This window comes from Priapulus caudatus, unplaced genomic scaffold (genome assembly GCF_000485595.1).
Source record: "Priapulus caudatus unplaced genomic scaffold, Priapulus_caudatus-5.0.1 Scaffold715, whole genome shotgun sequence".
Taxonomy (NCBI): Eukaryota; Metazoa; Priapulida; class Priapulimorpha; order Priapulimorphida; family Priapulidae; genus Priapulus; species Priapulus caudatus.
Genome location: NW_014577776.1, coordinates 6163 through 27268, shown reverse-complemented (window position 1 = coordinate 27268; position 21106 = coordinate 6163). Strand labels below are relative to the sequence as shown.

The 21106-nt window shown below is 45.9% G+C and overlaps 3 protein-coding genes and 1 long non-coding RNA gene across 8 annotated transcripts in view; 1 reads left to right on the top strand and 3 right to left on the bottom strand.

Moving 5' to 3' along the window:
* Positions 1-2261: 2261 nt before the first annotated feature.
* On the bottom strand, positions 2262-2886 carry LOC106813014 (protein SGT1 homolog). Its single transcript, XM_014817057.1, has one exon. The coding sequence runs from the start codon at positions 2884-2886 to the stop codon at positions 2350-2352; it is 537 nt and encodes a 178-aa protein (XP_014672543.1). The 3' UTR covers positions 2262-2349.
* A 3166-nt stretch (positions 2887-6052) lies between these two features.
* On the top strand, positions 6053-10267 carry LOC106813024 (dual specificity mitogen-activated protein kinase kinase 1-like). Of its 5 annotated transcripts, none has more exons than XM_014817065.1 (2): positions 6053-6217; positions 8211-10267. In XM_014817065.1, exon 2 carries the CDS (start codon positions 8294-8296, stop codon positions 9479-9481), a length of 1188 nt encoding a protein of 395 aa, XP_014672551.1. In that variant the 5' UTR covers positions 6053-6217; positions 8211-8293; the 3' UTR covers positions 9482-10267. The 5 variants fall into 5 exon arrangements, with proteins under 5 accessions (XP_014672551.1, XP_014672553.1, XP_014672552.1 ...); XM_014817067.1 differs by having other exon boundaries at positions 6053-6249; XM_014817066.1 differs by having other exon boundaries at positions 6207-6294.
* Positions 10268-12132: 1865 nt separating this feature from the next.
* On the bottom strand, positions 12133-15302 carry LOC106813025 (39S ribosomal protein L12, mitochondrial-like). Its single transcript, XM_014817070.1, has 5 exons — positions 15168-15302; positions 14734-14932; positions 13068-13133; positions 12594-12731; positions 12133-12333 (listed from the first exon to the last, which is right to left on the bottom strand). The coding sequence occupies exons 1-5, from the start codon at positions 15224-15226 to the stop codon at positions 12217-12219; spliced, it is 579 nt and encodes a 192-aa protein (XP_014672556.1). The 5' UTR covers positions 15227-15302; the 3' UTR covers positions 12133-12216.
* Positions 15303-19271: 3969 nt separating this feature from the next.
* The window catches only part of LOC106813019, a 4554-nt gene continuing 2719 nt past the window's right edge, over positions 19272-21106 (bottom strand). Inside the window, exon 3 of the long non-coding RNA XR_001394414.1 lies at positions 19272-20674. This is a non-coding gene — a long non-coding RNA (uncharacterized LOC106813019). The remainder of the gene's footprint in view (positions 20675-21106) is intronic.

The window sequence follows — 21106 nt, the reverse complement described above, 5'->3', positions numbered from 1 at the left end:
CTCTCTCTCTCTCTCTCTCTCTCTCTCTCTCGCTTTCTGCGCGGGTCACGTGACGTCTCACGCTCGCAGGCGGGAAGATCAACTCGCAGACGACAATAACAGGGAAGGAATCTCGCCTGAGATTCGACGCAAGTTATAATTATAGAACCATGGCATGATGTGTGATGTACAGCATGAAATGATGTAAATAAATAAATATGTATGTATAAGTATGTATAAAAATTTAAATAAATAAATAAATAAACCAACAAATAAATAATTGAATAAATAAATAAATGAACTAAATAAATAAATAAATAAATATCAGCTTAGAAATAAAATTTCATATGCAGAATCTTTTCTTCGGACCCCTTTTTAATATGACAATCAATAACGTAATATATGTCAAAGGTTTCAGGTAAATGAGACTTGATATTTTTGGAAAGAGTGTCTAGAATTGTAAAGCTCCTTTCAATTGAAATATGTTGACGTCAAGTTGAATATCCATACGTAGACAGGTTATACACTGGCTGCATTCATCTGTGCTTGCACGAGTGTATGTTTTTAGGCGTGTGCGCACGCGAACGACAAGTTTATTTGCTGAGGATAACCTTTAATGATTGTCAGCATAGTAGTAATATAGCTGCAGGTTTCATTACTCCGCAAACACAATGGTCACGTATCGCAAACTTCGCAAATCTTTACTCCTGCTCCGGCAATTCTACGTCTTTGATCATCAGCGCGTTAACGCAATACACGGACCGTGCGGAATTATACTATATATCAAGAATAATAGCTGCTAACAGCTCGTTGAACGCACGATATATATATATATATATATATATATATATATATATATATACTCACTCCTATTGATTATGCATGAATGATAAATGCAAATGTAAATTATTACTATACACGCCGTGAAGCTAAATAAACATATGACATCACGCTAAGCTGTTGACGTATTTTAGTACGTACGGGGATGTTTTCCGAAATGTAAGAATTTTTGTAGAATGTCATCAAACAGTACGACCTAGTTGAGACCGGTTAGAGAAGCGAGCGTGGTTATCAAGAGTACATAAAGAGATGTCAATTATTAGTTCTTGGTGTTATCTATGTCGACGAATGGTTTATTAATTTAAACTCGGTGTCCCCGCTGCGTCTGGCAGACTCTCTGACTAGTACAAGCCGCACAACTGTATTATCAGCAGAACGGCAGCGAATATTCGTTCGTTTCAGTTGTACACCATTACACGGGCGTTCGCACAATGCGCCGTGAGTTATTGAGGGTTATACCGCTGTGAAGGAGGTCTCACGGACGTGCCAGTGCAGTTCTGACAGGCAGGCCGCCTCGGAGAAATGCCAACTTTCTTGGCCTTTACAGTCGAAAATTCTTTTCACGCCATTTAATAATTTATGAGTATTTCGGTCGCGCGTGAGCTAACGCGTAAGCATAATGCATGGGCAGCGATTAAAGTGTACTAATCTATGTACACAAAATAAAAATGTATGTGTGCGTGTGTTTCAGCTTTTGTTCGTACTTGCCTAACGATCCCACTGATCTCTATAATATAATCGATAATAGATTATATTATAGAGATCAGTGAACGATCCGCCGAGACATCGTCTGTTTCACTATCGTGGCGCCATCTCTCGGCGATGTTAATGTACAATCGTTACAACTCTATTACGTACTCTTCACATCTGTAGTGCGATTGAACTGCGACTATACTATCGTTCGATAATACATGCGAAATTCGCTGTTGCCAGTGAAATGAAAAATGAGCAGTTTATTATAAAGTTCAACTACTGAACACCAGTAAATCAAACATGACCTTGACAAGAACATCACATGAATAATGCTCCTAGTGGGATCATATCGGGACAGCGTGGTATTTAAAAAAATTAATTATGCGTTAGAAAACGAAGGCATGCAATATATATGACTATAACATACGATATAAACCTGATTCATTCATAATATCTAGATGATAATGCAGTACACTGCAAATGTGAGTTGATAGGAAATATGGCCTTTGTAGTTTGTACGTATTGGTAGCACATTTATGTAACGACTACTCCGTCAAATTACGGTTCAAGCAAATCAAGACAAATAACTACTTTTATAATAATATACTTCCTGCCTAAAAACGTAGGAAATGGATGATACATACTTTGTCAATAGTTTCGCTTGCTACACTTGAAAGATCTCGAACGAAATCTTTTTAAATACGGTTTAAGGAAACGCGACACTTCCGCCCCACAACGTGCCTCAGAATCAGACGTAAAACCCAGAGAGGTGCATCGACGTAAGCTCTACTCACCGCAACCTGCAAACGACAAAATAAGAAAGGACGCGCATGCCGATCACTGATCCCACTTCCTGTACTCCATGCCGTCTGGTGGCTTGACGTCGATCTTCTTCGTTCCGACCTCGCCCCAGTTTGTGCTGAGCACCGTGCCGCCGGACTCCACGAACGATTTGTTCATCGCTTTCTTCACCTCCTCGCTGCCCTCGCCGTAGATCTGCTGAAACAGCTGGTTGAGCGCCGCCTCCCCTTCCTCCTTCGTATCCTTCTCCTTGCGATCCATGTCCCGCGCAACCTTGTCCCAGTCCCTCCCCGACGCGGACGGGTAACGATGCGCGGCGGCGGGGTCGTTGTCGTCGCCGTGGCGACTCTCCGCCGGCTTGAACTGTTTCGCGTCCGTGTCGTCGCGCGCAGCTTCCAGCGCCTCCCAGCGAAGCCCTTCCAGCCTCTTCATCTTTAGCTCGACCTTCGTCGCCATCACCCTGAAGGTCGACTGCTCCGGGACGACGTCGTGGGCCAGCGCGAGGACGAGGTCAACCTCGGCGACAGCAGCTTCCGCGTCCTCCGCCTCCTCCGCAGGAAACTCGGCTCCCATCATCGCGCGACACTTCTCCAGCCAGGCGTTGACGACGTCGTCGGCGCCGTCGTCGTGGCGACGCGCCCGCAGCAGCGCATGCGCGGCGTCCGCGTATCTATTGAGGTGGAAGCATGCGACGCCGCGGCGGAGGTGAGCGCGCGCGCTGGCCGGCTCGAGCCTGACGGCGATGTCGGCATCCCGCAGCGCGTCGGGGTAGTTGGAGAACTGGATGTACGCGTGCGCGCGGCACGTGTAGTAGTCTGCACAGCTGCTGTCGTCGTCGATGGCTCTGCAAGCAAGCGATCAGCGTGAGATTCACGTAAGCTACCTACGCCCCTGCCAGTCCTGTCATCTCAAACTTGGCGTGAGCTACCTAATGTGCTTCTCCTGACTAGGGGGCTATCTAATAAGCTCAAAAAACCTATTTGGAGTCAGTCATAAAAAATCACCTACTATCCCTACAAACGCCCCCGCCGGTCATGTCATCTCAAATACTACACTACACACTTCACTATAGAAAAAATAATAGTAGAATATGTAAATATTATATACTCTATTTAATGATTAATCGACCACACTGATACTGCATAGCCGTTAGGCGTTACACTGTCACTGATCAATGTGTTGTGATGGGGGCAGTGGGGCATCGATCAATGTGTTGTGATGGGGGCAGTGGGGCATCGATCAATGTGTTGTGATGGGGGCAGTGGGGCATCGATCAATGTGTTGTGATGGGGGCAGTGGGGCATCGACCAATGTGTTGTGATGGGAGCAGTGGGGCATCGATCAATGTGTTGTGATGGGGGCAGTGGGGCATCGATTAATGTGTTGTGAGATGCGTCTAAACAGAGGAATTGCTCCGACTTGTGATTGGCGGATAAAAGTAGACACCGCCCACTCCCGCCGCATACGCTATTATGCTATGACCGGTAGGAACGTGTACTAACTATCATATGGAGCGAACGATTTAAGTTACATTTCTATTAATTCTATAAATTCTAGCTATTATAGACACATGTCTTAGCCTTAATCTCTTTGAATTTTGAGTCTATTGAAGCACAATTAGTCTAATTAATTAGCAAATATGCACGCGCGGTATCGCTCATAGGCTAATACACGCGCGACTATGACCGGTGAAACAAAACGACAGGAATTCTTTTTTTATCCTCCAACCACAGGTCGGCGCAATTCCTCTGTTTAGAGGCATGTGTGTTGTGATGCACTGATGGGGGCAGTGGGGCCACAGGCACACACACACACACAGCATAAAATATGCTAAATAAATACGAAATCTATTTACTACCAAAGTTTTAATGTTTCTCTACTCTCTTTCACCTATTATTGCCGACAATTTCCTGCAAATGCCGTCCAAATGCTCATCTGCAACAAACACTGGCTGCCGCCATGGCTGCCGCTGCACACTAACACATAAAAATATAGATTATGTGTCTACTCTATATATTCACGAAGTGGTTATATGCCCGGCAGCCGGGCACGGTCTTCGATTTCCTAAATGCCCGGCAGTTTTTAATTTTCGGTGATTTCTCAAGTAAACAGTGTAGTACATGATCCAAAGTATTCTACATTTGTTTAGAAATGTCAAGCAATTTTCATTAGAGCTGTATATTCGAACTAGCCCAATTCTCCTAGCTTCGGATCACTATGCGAACGAACTCGCAATCGACACTTAGAAAATATCCGACAGCTGCCGGGCACGGTCTTCGATTTCCTAAATGGCCGGCAGTTTTTAATTTTCGGTGATTTCTCAAGTAAACAGGAGGGTAAAGCCGGGCGCACACGTGGCGATTTTGTTGCCAGCAACAAAATCGCCGAGAAATCGCCACATGTGTGCTGCACAGCGATGGCGATTTTGACGCCAGAAACTCGTCGCTGGAATATCAAACACGTTTGATATTTGTTGCCAAGTCCCTGAACAATCACTACGTGTGCGCTGCACTGGCGACGGATTCAGGCAACAGTTTTTGGATTAACCAATCAAATACATGATTTGAAGCACGTGATCAAATATGGCAGCGCCCACGTTCGTTTTCCACATGCTAAACGTTCGTTTGGTGCAATGGATTTCCGCATCACTGTGTTCTTCTTGCTTATCCTTGCCCCTACCAGTGTCAGAATTGCATTGATATGTTCTTTTTTTATTCTAAAATAACGCTGGTATGCCACTGAATCTTCAAGCTCCAGTTCTCTTACTAAATTATTAAAAACACCATGCGAATCACATCGCAGCACCCACGTACGTGCCCATGTACGTCTCTCTCTCGCTGCTGTCTGTCGACGACGCTGACACATAATTATTAAATATATTCCAATAACTTGAAGAACGACTATCGTGGTGTCAATGGGCACTTCCATTGTGAACAGGTCACGTACAGTTCATATAGTGATATGTTGCTGACAGATGAATCGCCACGTGTGCACCCGGCTTTAGCGTTAGGGTTATGGTTAGGGTTAGGGTTAGCCCGTTAGGGTGCCGGCTGCCAGGCATATAGCCACAGCGATATATTTATGTGTCAGTCAGTGTGCAGCGGCAGCCAGTGTTTGTTGCAGATGAGCATTTGGACAACATTTGCAGGAAATTGTCGGCAATAATAGGTGAAAGAGAGTAGAGAAACATTAAGACTTTGGTAGTAAATAGATTTCTTATTTATTTAGCATTATATTTTATTGAAACGCTCCAAGTGTCTGTAACTGTAACTGTAAGTGGGGAATCTGTTAAAAATTATCCCAAATTAAAAGATGAGATTGCACTATATTATAACCTAGTACCTGGAATAGAGATCGGTTGCTTGTTTGTAGTTTTCAGCAACAAACGCTTCGTTTCCCTTCGTGAAATTGCTGTTTAAATGGGCCATGTCTTTTATTGTGATAACAATCTGGAAGTTTCCACAGTACACACTAATTTCGCGTTATGGACGGCGCCATACTTGCGCGGTGAGACATAGCCAACCGATAATTTATTAAGGTAAGTTGAGGAGGTTACCAGGTAAAAATTTCCTTTTCTAGAGAATATTATTAGGTGCATTTAAAGATAACCGCGGAGTAGTAAAAAAACATGTTCATGTTGAAATAATGGTTGTATGCGCCAACCAAGCTTTGAAGTAGAGGCAGCACTGTTTATGATGGTACCCTGCAATACAGCGTCATTACGTTTAGGTAGACAATACATTAACGAGTCCGGGTGACTAGGGTATTTGAGGGTGCGCTGGTGCAGGAGCCATTCATATACGGAAACTAATGTTCATCTTCTTGTTTTGTTCTCACTCTTCATGTGGTTTTCGTTATTTAGTCTAATCTTGTCAAGAAGGACAGATGTACCCAGCTTAAGCAGGTAGATTCGGTACCTATATTTCAAACGAAACGGTACTGCTTTTTGTCATGACAATGCGCAAAACGGACAAAACCAAGGTGCTTTAAATTCGCACAGGTTCGCATCCGACTTTGCTCTAAATCAGCAATTTTATCTACATAATAATACGGCGTAGTCGGTGACCGGATGTATTGTGGCCTGATTCAACACAGTGAGCGTTATTTACGTGGCAGTCGTTGTTTTTGCACGTCCTCATGGTATATCAAGCCAATGACGCATTTAATTATTTGTTTGACATTTGATTTTGGCATTTTTACATGATAAAGAAATCAAACACTGAAACAGAGAAACGTACTTGTTTTGCACACAGGCACTTGGAACGTCTCAATAAAAAAAATGTAAACACGAAATGTATTTACTACCAAAGTCTTAATGTTTCTCTACTCTATTTCGCCTATTATTGTCGATAATTACCCGTAAATGCCGGTCAAATGCTCATCTGCAACACACAAGTACACTGCATGCCCGCCCTGTGCACAAACAACATGAATAAGAGAGCAGGTAGGAAAGCGTGATCGCAAAATTTGCTCGACGCTTGCTTCATTTCACACGACTACCGAACAGAAACAACAAACAGCCTCCATCTTGGTATCGATCTGTAGCTAAATGTTCACTTGTTCGAATTATAACTCTGTCCTTTGTTGTTACCTACTCCCGCCAGAGATATCTCGTGAAATCTTGCAGGAAATGTTCTCTCCGTGAAAATGTAGAGGACGAGATGTCTGTTTATACACGAGTAATGGGGCGCATTGCATGCCGGGATGAGCTGGTGCTGGCCTCCGAGCTCCGTTTCGAGGCCCGCCAAGCCAAGCATAATGTGCACTGGCATGACGTCACACACACACGACAGGGGCGGATCCAGAGGGGGGGTCGAGGGGGTCCGGACCCCCCCTCTTTTTACCACAAAAAAGGAAAAAAAACATACACACACACGCACGCACGCGCGCACACACACACACTTCTCTTATATTCTCCATAAAAAAATCTTGTTTAGCGCTAGTTTTTCTGATAAAGATTTACTTATATATATGTAGATTTCATTATAATAACCTAGAAATGGGCAAAGAGGGGTCCGCAGGCGTCCGGATCTGATAAATTTGTGCATTCTAGACATCAAAATTACTGCTCAGATGCTCTCAGAATGCACCAATTTTTTTAAACGCCAGAAAAAGTAAGCAGGAAAAAGTGCCCTTTATTTCTTCTTGGACACCCCCTTTTCAAAAATCCTGGATCCGCCCCTGCACGACTACAGCGATCGATCAAAAGTAGCGCCGTTAGGGACTTTCGGATGATACGTCCTCTTTACATTTTCACGGAGAGAACATTTCCTGCAGGATTTCACGAGATATCTCTGGCGGGAGTAGGTAAGAACAAAGGACATAGTACTAGCATGGTAGCTACAGATAGATACCAAGATGGAGGCTGTTTGTTGTGTTTCTGTTCTGTAGTCGTGTGAAATGAAGCGAGTGTCTTGTGTGTTGCAGATGAACATTTGACCGGCATTTACGGGTAATTATCGGCAATAATAGGCGAAATAGAGTAGAGAAACATTAAGACTTTGGTAGTAAAATATACATTTCATGTTTATTTACCATTATTTTTTTTAATTGAGACATTCCAAGTGCCTGTGGTTTTGCAGTTTGTGATGTTTACATTGAAAATGCATTGGTTGATCATACAGCGGCTTTGTAGTATAACCATACGAACCCATATCAAGAAATGACAACGGCATGATGCGAAAATGACTGCAAACGAAAAACGAATGCATTCGATCTAAAATATAAAATGCTGTTATCTCTCATTTCTATAAAATCCTGCAAATCTAGTTTGACGCTCGCTAATTTATTTGCGATGCAAGTTGAGCTGTTTACTACGTTTTCGCATCGCGCGATGTCATCCTCATCTCTGACTAACTGCCGTCGTCGTCATCTACACACGCATTTCGCTCTTTCAGGTCTACATGTGTCGGCAGGACGTGAAGTGAACCGACCCACCTCTCTCTCTCCACACCCACGCACGCACGCTCCCTAGCTCGCCATGTCGAAGCGAAACAAGTACGGCTTGACGCTGCCGTGTGTCGACGGCTCGAGCAGCCCAGCAGCCAACAACGGCATCAACGTGGACGCCCTCGCCCGCAAGGTCGCTGACATGGACATCAGCGAGTGCGAGCGCAAGCGCATGGACCAGTTCTTCCTCCAGAAGAAGCAGGTTGGCGACCTGAAGGCGGACGACCTTGAAGGTCTCGGGGAGCTTGGTGCGGGGAACGGTGGCGTGGTGACTCGCGTCCGCCACAAGCGCACGGGTCTCATCATGGCCCGCAAGCTCATCCACCTCGAGGTGAAGCCGGCGATCCGCAACCAGATCTTCCGCGAGCTGAAGGTGCTTCACGAGTGCAACTCTCCGCACATCGTCGGCTTCTACGCGGCCTTCTACAGCGACGGCGAAATCAGCATCTGCATGGAGTACATGGACGGCGGCTCGCTCGACCTCGTGCTGAAGAAAGCCGGGCGGATCCCCGAGCCGATCCTCGGGAAGGTGACGGTGGCGGTGCTGAAGGGTCTCACGTACCTCCGCGAGAAACACCAGATCATGCACCGCGACGTGAAGCCCAGCAACGTGCTCGTCAACTCCCGCGGCGAGATCAAGATCTGCGACTTCGGCGTCAGCGGTCAGCTCATCGACTCGATGGCCAACTCGTTTGTCGGCACGCGGTCGTACATGTCGCCCGAGCGGCTGCAGGGAACCCACTACTCCGTGCAGTCCGACATCTGGAGCATCGGTCTCGCGCTCGTCGAGATGGCCATCGGCCGCTACCCGATCCCGCCGCCCGACCCCAAGGACATGCGCAAGATGTTCGGCGATCGCGTGAAGATGGAGGTGGCGCCGGCGGCGGCGCAGCAGTCGAAGCGTCCCCTCAGCAGCATGGGCGGCAGCTTCAACATGCCCGTGAACGAGGGACCGCGGCCGATGGCCATCTTCGAGCTTCTCGACTACATCGTCAACGAGCCGCCGCCGATGCTGCCGGGCGGCGTGTTCTCCTCCGAGTTCGAGGACTTTGTCAACAAGTGCTTGAGGAAGGATCCGAAGGAGCGGTCCGACCTGAAGACGCTCATCTCGCACCACTTCATCGAGAAGTCGGAGGCTGAGGACGTGGACCTCGCCGGCTGGGTGTGTAAGACGATGGGCCTCAAGCAGCAGATGCGTACGAGTCACCCGACCAACTGAGGCCGCCGCCGCCGCCGCGAGCGCCCTAGCCTTCCCCCGGACGCACCGCGCCGTTACGATACCGTACACCTCCGTTATTCTGATAATGTACGTCCGTAGGTATGAAGGAGGCTTCGTTCGTGCACGCGCGTCCGTCTCTGTTACGTTGGGAGGTGCGCGGCGACGGAAACTTGCGAGAGCGACAGTCGTGCTAATTTCTCTCTCCGATTTCCTTCTATTTACGATCGGAGTTTTTTCCACTTTCCTCTATTCTTCGACTTCTGTGTATCTGTCAGTAGCATGACCCGTATGTGCGCCAACTCTCGCTATATAGTAGGCTTCAAGCTGATGGAGGCGCCAACTATGTCACGAACGATGGTTTCCGTGTGTGTGCATCCTGATCACTGTCACCCTTCGGATGTGACACAGTTGTGGGCGAAATTAATGTCGGTATAATTATTTATAATAAGTTAATTTTATTTTCATAACACACTAATATTTTGATCGGCAGTTACTATTACCATCAGCAGTCAGTAAGCATTGCATCGCTTTCATTTAAGTGCAGTTGCTTGGCATGTTTCAGCTCAAATATATTCTGAAGATGTAAAATTATGACGAATCGTAAGTTGTCACTGAAATGAATAGTGAAGAAGAGAGGATGCTAAATGAAACATAACTATGTGTAAATGAATAAAACTCGGTAGTCTGTACAGAATTTCAGCTCCTGTGTGCATATGCTACAAGAACAGTTCAGTTGTCTTCCTTAATAAGCAGAATAAACTGGCATACAGGACATGTTGTTTTGTGCAACTTGTTTTATGCGCATTATTTAAATGCCGCTTAGAATGCTGGCATGAAAAGGGCAAAGGTATGACAACATAAAAATATTGTAACGTGCTGCTACTAGTAAATATATGCATAGCGCTTGTATGCACTTGTAATTTATATCTCATATTCAGAAAAGTTTGTGTGTTGACTGTAGTGGGGTCCACCCTACTTGCAGAAACACACCCATACACTGACTGTGCTGCCACCTGGCAGGCACTCACCTCGTACTTTGGACATTGTTATGCATAGTGCAACAAGAGCAACAGTTCCTACTCACCCAGAGAAAATGTGATTGTCGTATTTAAGAGAGACTTCACCCGCATCCCGGTGATACGCGCCCCGGTTCATCCCCGCATCCCGGTTCATGCCACTTGTTGCCAACAAACGTAAGATAACATAGTGGCGAACTTGGCTGACAGTGCAGCGGTTACTAGCAGTCAATACGCAGCAGACCGACACACGGGGGCGACAGATGACAGACTGCATTTGTTTAGCAGTTGAGACTTCAGACCTGCCGTGATGGTGGAGCTTCGGCAGACGACGGCTTGCGTCACTATTCGGTCGTCGCTCGCGGTTTTGAGAACTTGCGTTGTTCAACTCGTGTGCATTCGTTGTTCCGTGCGTACGTCGTGCTTTGCCCTGTAGCCGCAGCAGACCATTATCTTATCATTACATCGAACAAGAGTTACCATCTTATGCGTGCGCCGTAGAGTCGTGCTGCCATAATCCTTGTTTGGCATTACTTTATCCGGTGATAGGTTGGTAAAGGCACGAGTGCAGAAGCAACAGTGCCACCGAAGTGTGTATAACAATCTGGTGGCGTGCACATGTAGCTTTACTGAGTACTATTGTCTCCTCAGTAGCGCATGTGTAAGATGGCGCTTCTCTCGTCGTCCGAGGCATTGTTGACTAAATGCAGCCATCTATTGATGATCTGTTCTAGTAAGAGTACCTAGTATTGCCAAGTGGAGTCACCGATAATAGAAAGCACGCACACGTGTATGCAGCTCCTATACGCACGCACGCACGTACCCACCTATATGCGTGCAACACGCATAGACACACTTGCGCCGCACGCACGTACACACACTTGCACAACATGCATGCATGAACGCATGCACGCATGTACGCACACTTGCACGCATGCGCCGCATAATCTGCTGAAATGCTAACGGCTGCAATGTAACTACAACAGCCAACATGAAAGATTGTCTGCAAGCGAGACAGTTGTTTGTATATTTACCATCGTTATAGTGATCTTATAATAGAGTTAATTTACAGTGTTATTTAATGTCATTATTATTGCCGTTTACAAGATACAAATATGTTATGTATAAAAACTTTAAGAAATTATATTCTTTCATGGCAATTGTAATCAACTGACTGTGTAAATTCACTTCAATGACTATTAAAAATAAACTTATAGTGTCTACAAAACCAAAAACAATCGATGGCCTGTTTCATGTCCTACACGCTGAACAAAACCTCACCACAACATTTCACATTGTTTTACTTACAGTATTGATTTATTAGTTACGTTATTACAACTGGCGATTATACCTAACCGGTAGTGATCGTTATGTAAACGTCTGCATTTCGCATGCCTGTCTACGCGAGCATGAATATTGTTAACAGTTCAACGCAGAGTCACGGAACAAGGCTGGGAGAAGGAAGAAGTTCAACGCAGAGTCACGGACCAAGGCTGGGAGAAGGAAGACAAGCTGCAGCAACATTTCACGACCGCAGTGATTTGGCTTCCTCTCCACACGAGCACCTCCTCCCCCTCCCCACAAGCTCCCAACGTAACACGCCCCGCGGTCGACGCCGCTCCTTGATCGCGAGACCGCACGCGTCACGTTCTCATTCGACGACGGCGCGCGTCGGGTCTCCCCTCAGCGTTCGGCCCCCCCTCGCACAACAGCGGGTCGTTACTCTATCTCGATGGAGCCGCCGACTGCCTTCAGCTGCTCAGCTAGCTTCTCCGCCTCGTCCTTGCCGATGTCCGCTCGCACGACCTGCGGCGCAGACTCCACAAACTTCTTTGCCTGCAGCGAGAAAGAAGCTAAAACTGTCAGCGGATGCCTATAGCAGAGACTATTCGAATTTACGAACTGAGAGACGTTAGAATTTACGAACTGACCTCTCCGTGTGAGAGACGTTTATCTTACACCAGTTGTACTTCTTACACAGACTCATTGGATTATACGTTATTAGTGATCGGACAACAACCCGACCAAACGAGACATAATTAGCACAAGCGGTAAAAGAAAACACTCTAGATTATGCGATATATGAATTCTCTTACCTGCACAAGGTTCATGCCTTCCATCACCGTTTTCAATTGCTTTATTAGCGCTACTTTTTTCGCGTCGTCGAATTTGGTCAGTTTCACGGTAAACGACGTCTTTTCCTTTGTTTTCTCAGGCATATCATCTTCTTCCTCCTGAAGTTATTAAAAAGGTAAATAAAGCAATCATGAGAGCATTTTACTTTTAATTTAGTTTTTATTACACTCTTCTTTGAACTGAATAATGCTTTATACACACACATGTATATATATATATATATATATATATATGATACTTGTGATTTCTACACTAAATCATAATGTATCTACAGCAACATTCATTTACACATACATGATCTTACTAGAAGGAACCATCAAACAAAGGTTAACAATCTGCTTACTGGATCCAATTAAATATTAGTATCGTCAACAGCTTCGATGCTACAGCATTGTGTAATAAGATGTGGTCGGCCTCAATATGAGAATATTTACCTTTGCTGGTGCTGCAGCCACCGCTCCCATCGCCATCACTGCAGCATCTTTAATGTTCAGCGTTTTCTGTGTGCAATGAATTAAAAAAAGAAGGTAAGAGTAATTAAAAACTTCAAGCCTCTTCAAAATATTATTCAAAGCGAAGAATAACAGATCTTTAAGGTGGGGTAAGGTAAGGTAAGGTTAATTTACGGACACAAGCCAGACCTCCAAATACAGATCATAGCTAGCAATCTATTAGTATTAGTACTTGTAATGATCCGCTTTGTGCATATAATATATTGTGTGTGTGTATGTGTGAGTGATCGTGGCCCGTGTGTATAGTGTATATACCATGCGATGTACTAACCCAAAGGTCCTGCTTGGCGCGGGCACCCTTGTGAGGTACCCTGAGGTAATCACAAAGTAGACAGACACGAAATGTACATACAACAATATATCTATTTAATTCTTACACAAACTTACAGAGACAAGTTATTAGTTACATATTTAATGCAAGATCTCTAAAAGGAGTTTACACACGCAAATACATTTACTAGTCTTAAAAGGAGTTTTAAGGCATACGTTTAAGACGCATATTATCACACGAATACGGTAAGATGTAAACTATAACACATATACGAGAACTGTCAAAGCGCTGACCAAGCGCTTTAATACTACATACTCACGGATCTGTACCCTGGACGATTCTGCAGTTTCTATCCAAAACCCGCGGTACTTATACAATTCTGGCCGTGTCACGTGGTTTTTAGTAGTGCTACGCGTTTTTAGTGTAGGTTAATGATGTCTAGACCAGTGGTCATCTTGACCACTGTCTACATTCTCTAGAAGGAGTGTTTCTTTGTACCATGCAGTTCTACGTCCCTTGCTTGGACTAATGATCATCGTTAATCATGTTCTTTACGATTCCAGCTGGGCGACACGGTCTTAGTTAGAAAGGGGTTTGCCTATCTGTGTAATCTAGCCTTGACGTAGACGTGGCCAAAGAACCGTGCCTGTCCTGCGGCGTTGCTCTATATCGTAACTGACTTTAGCTTCATTACATACTCCCCAAAAGTTTCACTGGTAATGGATGATGGAAGAGTTACATGATCAGACTAGAATTCGCAATGCCTTGTGCGCATGTCATGTGGCTTCATGTGCTCAATAATTTTTGGCTGTGTCTCCTCGACATGTAACCTGTCACCAGTGTTCTGTGGCTAAATGACCGGTTAACAGGATGGACCAATCAACAGGGAGCTTCCCTCGCACGCAGCAGCACACAAGTCGCGTGATGCTGCCAAGAAATTTTTTTATCAGAAAACTATCAACAAATTTTTTGTTATGCTATTAATTAGTGTGTACCAGTAATAAGACTAGTTTAAACAGTATATTTAGTGGCAGTTATAATGATTTTAGTAGCCTCCCTTCCCTTCCTTCCGCGAGACGTGTCCGGTCGAGGAGCCACGTACAGCAATATTTTTTTGCACACGTTAATGGCGTGTCACTTTCCCCCGGGCGTAGATGGAGGGTGCCGCAACGTGGCAGCACTAGCCCTAACCCTAACCTTAACCTGTGCCCTAATCCTGACCCTAATCCTAACACAAGTGCAGCCACATCACGTGACCCTCCATCTACGCCCGGGGGAAAGTTATTCCGACGTTAAGGAGGGCTTTATCATGGTTACCTTCAAACATTCGTTGAGATCTGCGACTTCTAGCAATGTTAGCTTGGAAATGTCTTGCACAATCTTGTTTATGTGTGGTGCGTATTCTCGCTCTTCCCCTTCTATTGCCGGGGAAGGCAGAGCAGAAGAGTAGGACCTGTTCTGATGCCTCTGGCTCTGACAAGGCACCGTTAACACGCTGCAAGTTATACTTGGCACTCTGAAAGGTTGCAAAACTAAATTTAGTCACGACGACAAACACAGACACCTTTTCCCCCTTGTCACTAACGTGAGTTTACAGGTGTGACACTAGCAGTACGCAGCGGCATGGTGAAGATCGTGTGTCATGGCAGCGCCCTTCAACATGATGGTAAAGCATGGAACTACAAGTGTTTGGCGAATTTACGTTATATGCGCATAAATAACTATCGTGATGTAGATTTCCGCAATCTTACCTATATAGTACTAGGCTTAGTCGGCAAGTTGCTGTAAGCGTCCTCACTGTGGTTTGCATTTTGCTAAAATTAGAACAACAGTTCTGTTTTAATACAAACAGTATCTTCTCGACTCACTGCGCCGCAGCAATCGAAATGACCCTGCTGTGATTGGCTTATATCTGAAGAAGAGAGCAATGAGGTTGATTGGCCAGGTTCTATATCACGCCCGTGTTGCTGAGAACATATATATACAAGAGACCACAGGCACTTGGAGCGTTTCAATAAAATACGAAATAAGGCCTAAATAAATACGAAATCAATTTACTACCAAAGTCTGTTTCTCTACTCTCTTTCACCTATTATATCGGCCAAACCTACGCACAAGGGGTAGAGTGGGTACGTCGGTATAGGGCTATGCCCGGGAAAGATGCCCATGGTAAAATCCGCCCTAGAAATTTCTTAATCATATAAAATACATACTACAGGCCCGTAGCCAGCTTTATATTGGGGGGGGGGGGTTCGTTTTCAATGTTGGCAATTTGCTCGGCAGGGGCGTGTACAGGATTTGTATCAAGGGGGGTCTAACCGTAACCCCAAGTTGCGAGCACGCGAAGCCCCTCCCCCAGAATTTTTTTTAAATTAGACCCCTTTATATGCGTTTTCTGCGCGAGCAAGGGGGGGTCCAGACTCCCTGGACCCCCCCTGTACACGCCCCTGCTTGGGCGCGAAGCGACCAGGCGAGGGAGCCAAGCGACCGAGCGGGGGGAGGGTGTGGGAGGGGGTGTTCACTGTTCACCCTCCCGCACGATGGAGATTTTGCAATTACTACACTAAAATGGAGCGCTAAATGCAAGCTAAAATTTATTGCAAATTTTCAAAAAAATTTTGTTTTGTTTGGGGGGTTTGGGGGAGGGTTCGTTCGAACCCCCCGAACCCCCCCCCCCCTGGCTACGGGCCCAGGGGGTAGATTCATCAAGCTGCGTACGCAAAATATTTTGCGTAAATCTTGTGTACGCAATCGACGTTGCTTAGTTGCGATTCATCAGCACAGCTATTTAGTAAATTTGCTTACGATTTCGCGTACGCAAGCGAGGCCGTTTTAGGTGCGATTCATCAAGCTAAAATTTACGTAAACCTTTGCGTAACTTTTCACGAGCTGACGAGATGCCGTAAACCACTCGAAATTTCCGCAGGTGTTTCCAGCATACCGCAGCATACCTTATTATATTGAGAAAACATTATAAAATTACTACTCAACTAGAAATAAATAAATAATTACCGTACTACACAGACAGGCGGCGCCTTTTACGCTTCTTTTGTCATAGCTTGGCATTGTTTTCGTTATAAGCGAGTTCGTAGTTAGCCGTGTACGTGCACACGTACGCACGTGTACGTGCACACGCACGCACTTGTACGTGCACACGCACACACGCACGCATGTGTACGTGCGTGTCGCACGCCCGTGCACGTACACACGCACGCATGTGTACGTGCACACGCACGTGCACATGCACGCACGCACGCACGCACGCACGTGTACGTACACACGCACGCACGTGTACGTGACACGAACGCACACACGCACACACGCACGTGTACGTGCACACGCACGCACGCACACGTGCACAATCACGTACGCACGTGTATACGTGCACACGCACGGACGCCCGTGTACGTACACACGCACGCACGCACGTGTACGTGCACACGCATGAACGCACGTGTACGTGCACACACGCAAGTGTACGTGCACACACACGCACGCACGCACACGGGCACATGAACGCACGCACGCACGTGTACGTGCACACGCACGCACGCACGCACGTGTACGTACACACGCACGCACGGACGTGTACGTGTCGCTGCTTTCATGAGTGTTGAACGCAATCATACAAACGAAAATGTGGACACTATCACATCCCCCAGCACTCCTGTAGACAGCTAGAGCCATATGGTTTACATACAAGAGAGGCGTCAGTTTGGTTCCTATGGTATGTGTCGCACAGTGTGATTGGTTTATGCTAGGCACGTCCCTCAACAGCCAGCAACTACGATGGCGTAGTGGATTTACACCGGAATTCATCAACATTTGCGTACGCAGGTGCTACGCTGCGTTGATGAATCGCACCTACGAGCTTTGCGTACGTACTTCGTAGAAACTCGGTGTACGCAATACACTTTACGCAACGTTGCTGAATCCGGCCCCTGCATACTATATATACTAGAAATCTATATTGGAATATTAAGATAAGGTGAAAAGCAGGGGTAAAGAAGTTAAATGAGGGGGGAGAACAAAGGGGAATAATAGACAGATGGGGTTATATGAGCTGGATAGAATCAGGATGTAATATGTTGAAATAGACAAAGGGAGTGAAGCGAAATAGTGCTACCGCTACGTGTCCAGTTATCCAAATTTTCCTGTAGTCTTTGATTTCGCATGCCTATTATGTCCCGGAAATGTATTATTCTGTTTATATATATTAAATTTCATATGAGCACTTATTGCTGTGTGGGTTTATATGTCAAATGTCCATCGCCGTGACTCCATTTATGGGGTAGAGCGCCCTATACTTATTATGTATTATATATTATAGTCTTCCGTTATTTCTTACGCGGTGGCTTGATATGGAGGCATATGCCTCTGTGCGTGCATGTGCGATTTTGCCAAGGTAATTGTTGTTTTATTTCATCAACATATATATTTATAATAAAGAGCATGAGGTAATAATATCAAGTATAAGAATTAATATGCAAGATGTGGGGAAGAAGGAGAAGGCGAAAAGGAAGAGGAAGACACGGAAAAAGACAGGATTAAAAAGAGGCTGAAAGAGGAAGCAGAAGGAATGGGAGGAGGAAGCGGGAACCTGATAGCGTTATATAGGAGACAGATGGGATGTGATAGCAGGGGTAGACAGAGGGAGTGAAGAGAAATTCTTCGACCGCTAGGTGTCGAGTTATCTGAGTCCCAGCTGCAGCAGGATATCAACGACTAGAACAGGTGGACGTTGTGGTTCGATAACAGCTTATTTATTTATTTATTCAGCCGCAGCGGGATATTTACATACAGCAGCAGCAATATGCGGATCATTAAGCAATGCAGGAACAGTCTCTCTCTCTCTCTCTCTCTCTCTCTCTCTCTCTCTCTCTCTCTCTCTTGCTCTCGCTCTCTCCTACACACACACCCACACATACACACACACACACTCTCTCTCTCTCTCTCTCTCTCTCCTTACTGCCACCCAAAGCTTCTCAGTACAAATGCGTGCACCTAAAAGTAACTGTTTCTCAATACGGCAAAAATATATCGGCATGCCCGCACGCACGCACGCACGCACGCACGCACGCACGCGTCAAAGCATAGGTTTACACAAACAGTAAAACGTGCGCACACACATAAAAACGAACGAACGCACGCACGCACGCAGGCACGCACGCGTCAAACACCACAAAGCATGAGTTTACACAAACACTAAAACGTGCGTACACACACATAATGAAAGTGTCAATGACACTGTAGCTCACCTTGGGTGTGATAGAAGGAGGGAGGATAAAGCAAGAGTATATATGGGAGAACTCCCATTATATAGCATATCTCCCATTATATACTCTTGATAATGATATATGCATAAGTTTTGATGCGAAAATAAATGTTTCAGATCTAAGTCTGAAATCTTGACGAGAGATGGCGCTACACCTAAATGATCGCCATTTTGGTTTTCGAATATCGCGCAAATAAAAACAATAAAATGTTCCAGTCAAATTACTGTAACGAAGAATCTAAAACACAATATTACACGTATATAAATATGATTGTAAAGTTGTTGACCAGTTAGACGAAATAAACGTAATAGGACGTTGTCATCTCTCCCATAGGAGTAACAACTATGCAATAAAAAAACAAACCCGTGTGATGTGTTTTGGGGCCAGTTCTCATTCATTCAAATCCCAGAAATGAGCAAAATCCGTTGAACGTGAACTGACTTATGGCCATTTCCATTTTTGCCAAAAGGTGGACGTGGCTCAAATGTAGGTCCACTGGCGTGCTCCAAAATAGGACTTTCAAACCTCTCCCATAGGAGTAACAACTGTATGCAATTTGAAACATGTGGGTCAAACGGTTCTTGAGTTATCATTGACCGTAGCCAAATGTTGACGGACGGACGGACGACATCCCATGGCAATAGCTCATCTTGATGATGTCAAGGCAAGCTAAAAATCACTGTCACGTAAGATCCCTGACACAATATTTGTGAGCCTTCTAGTGTTTAGATGAGATTCCAATATTACTGAATGCCACATATCTCATCACTGCAGATGTAAGACCCTGCTTGGCTTTATATATATATTTGAGCAAAGCCAATCGGTCTCACAGTCTGAATAACTAGGTGAGATAGTCACTTGTGTACAACAAGTCTGGACATTATTGACGACATATGGCGACTTATACAATGAACCACACACAAACATGAATATCACATAAGCTTAGAATCTTGCTAAGATCAACACAAGGTGGCAGTACACAGATATAACATGCACGTATGAACATAGGCTTGGTGTGTGCATGCGTGCGTGCGTGCGTGCGTGCGCGAGAGGACGGATTCACCGATTTCCCCCCCCCCCCGGTCATATGTCTCTAAGTTACAAACAAACACTAGGATTGATCACGGGAAGCTAGACGTCACCCAGCATTTAACATATACTCTATAAAATACTATACAGCAACACAGTAAAACTGCCAGGGCGAGTCATGGCTGTCAGTGTCTCACGTCTCTCTCACGTCCTCGTTCAGGTCTAAACCCTGTTTGTTGGCTGTCAAGATCTGCTGCAGTTTTCCCTCCACACAATGATAGGGTGACTAGATCAAGCTCTGGCATTCGGCCCTGTCCACACAATAACACGATCCTGGTTCAAGCCATGGTGCAATGATCCCTCCACACAATCACAGGATCCTGGTTCAAGCCATGGTGCAATGATCCCTCCACACAATCACAGGATCCTGGTTCAAGCCATGGTGCAATGATCCCTCCACACAATCACAGGATCCTGGTTCAAGCCATGGTGCAATGATCCCTCCACACCATCACAGGATCCTGGTTCAAGCCATGATGCTGCTGCTGCTGCAGCTGCCACCATCACACACATCGTCACGTGCGTGTTGGTGACGTACGAACATCGTCACACGTGTGTTGGTGACGTACGAACATCGTCACGTGCGTGTTGGTGACGTATAAACATCGTCACGCGTGTGTTGGTGACGTACGAACATCGTCACACGCGTGTTGGTGACGTACGAACATCGTCACCCGTGTGTTGGTGATGCACGCGTCACTGCAGCGAACAGACGCTACTGCTTGTTTTCGGTGCAGCAAAGCTGTTCTTCGTGCTTCGTCGTGAGCTCGCCGCTTTCTCGTTGTTCTTCTCACCAGATGGCGCCTCACTCGTCGCGTTGCTCTCGCTCAGCTCGGCGGTCTGCTGCAGCAGCATGAAGGGGGCGCTGATCGCAGCCACTCGCCGCCGCGTTGCTACGGGAGACAAGCAGACTCACGGTGAACCACGGGCCGGGGCGTGTGTGTGTGTGGGGGGCGGATTAGCTATACATCAAGCCTGCAACCACATACTACTCAACGCTCCCCTCCTGCTACTCCCCCTCCCTATCCCCATCCTCTATACGACCCCCTACCTCCTGCTACTCCCCCTCCCTATCCCCATCCTCTATACGACCCCCTACCTCCTGCTACTCCCCCTCCCTATCCCCATCCTCTTTCAGACCCCCTCCCTCCTGCTACTCCCCCTCCCTATCCCCATCCTCTTTCAGACCCCCTCCCTCCTGCTACCTACACAGTGCTCATCCTTCCTCCCTATTCCTCTCCTCTATCTCCTATTCTATTCCTCTCCTCTATCTCCCTATTCCTACTCTATCTCCTATTCTATTCCTCTCCTCTATCTCCCTATTC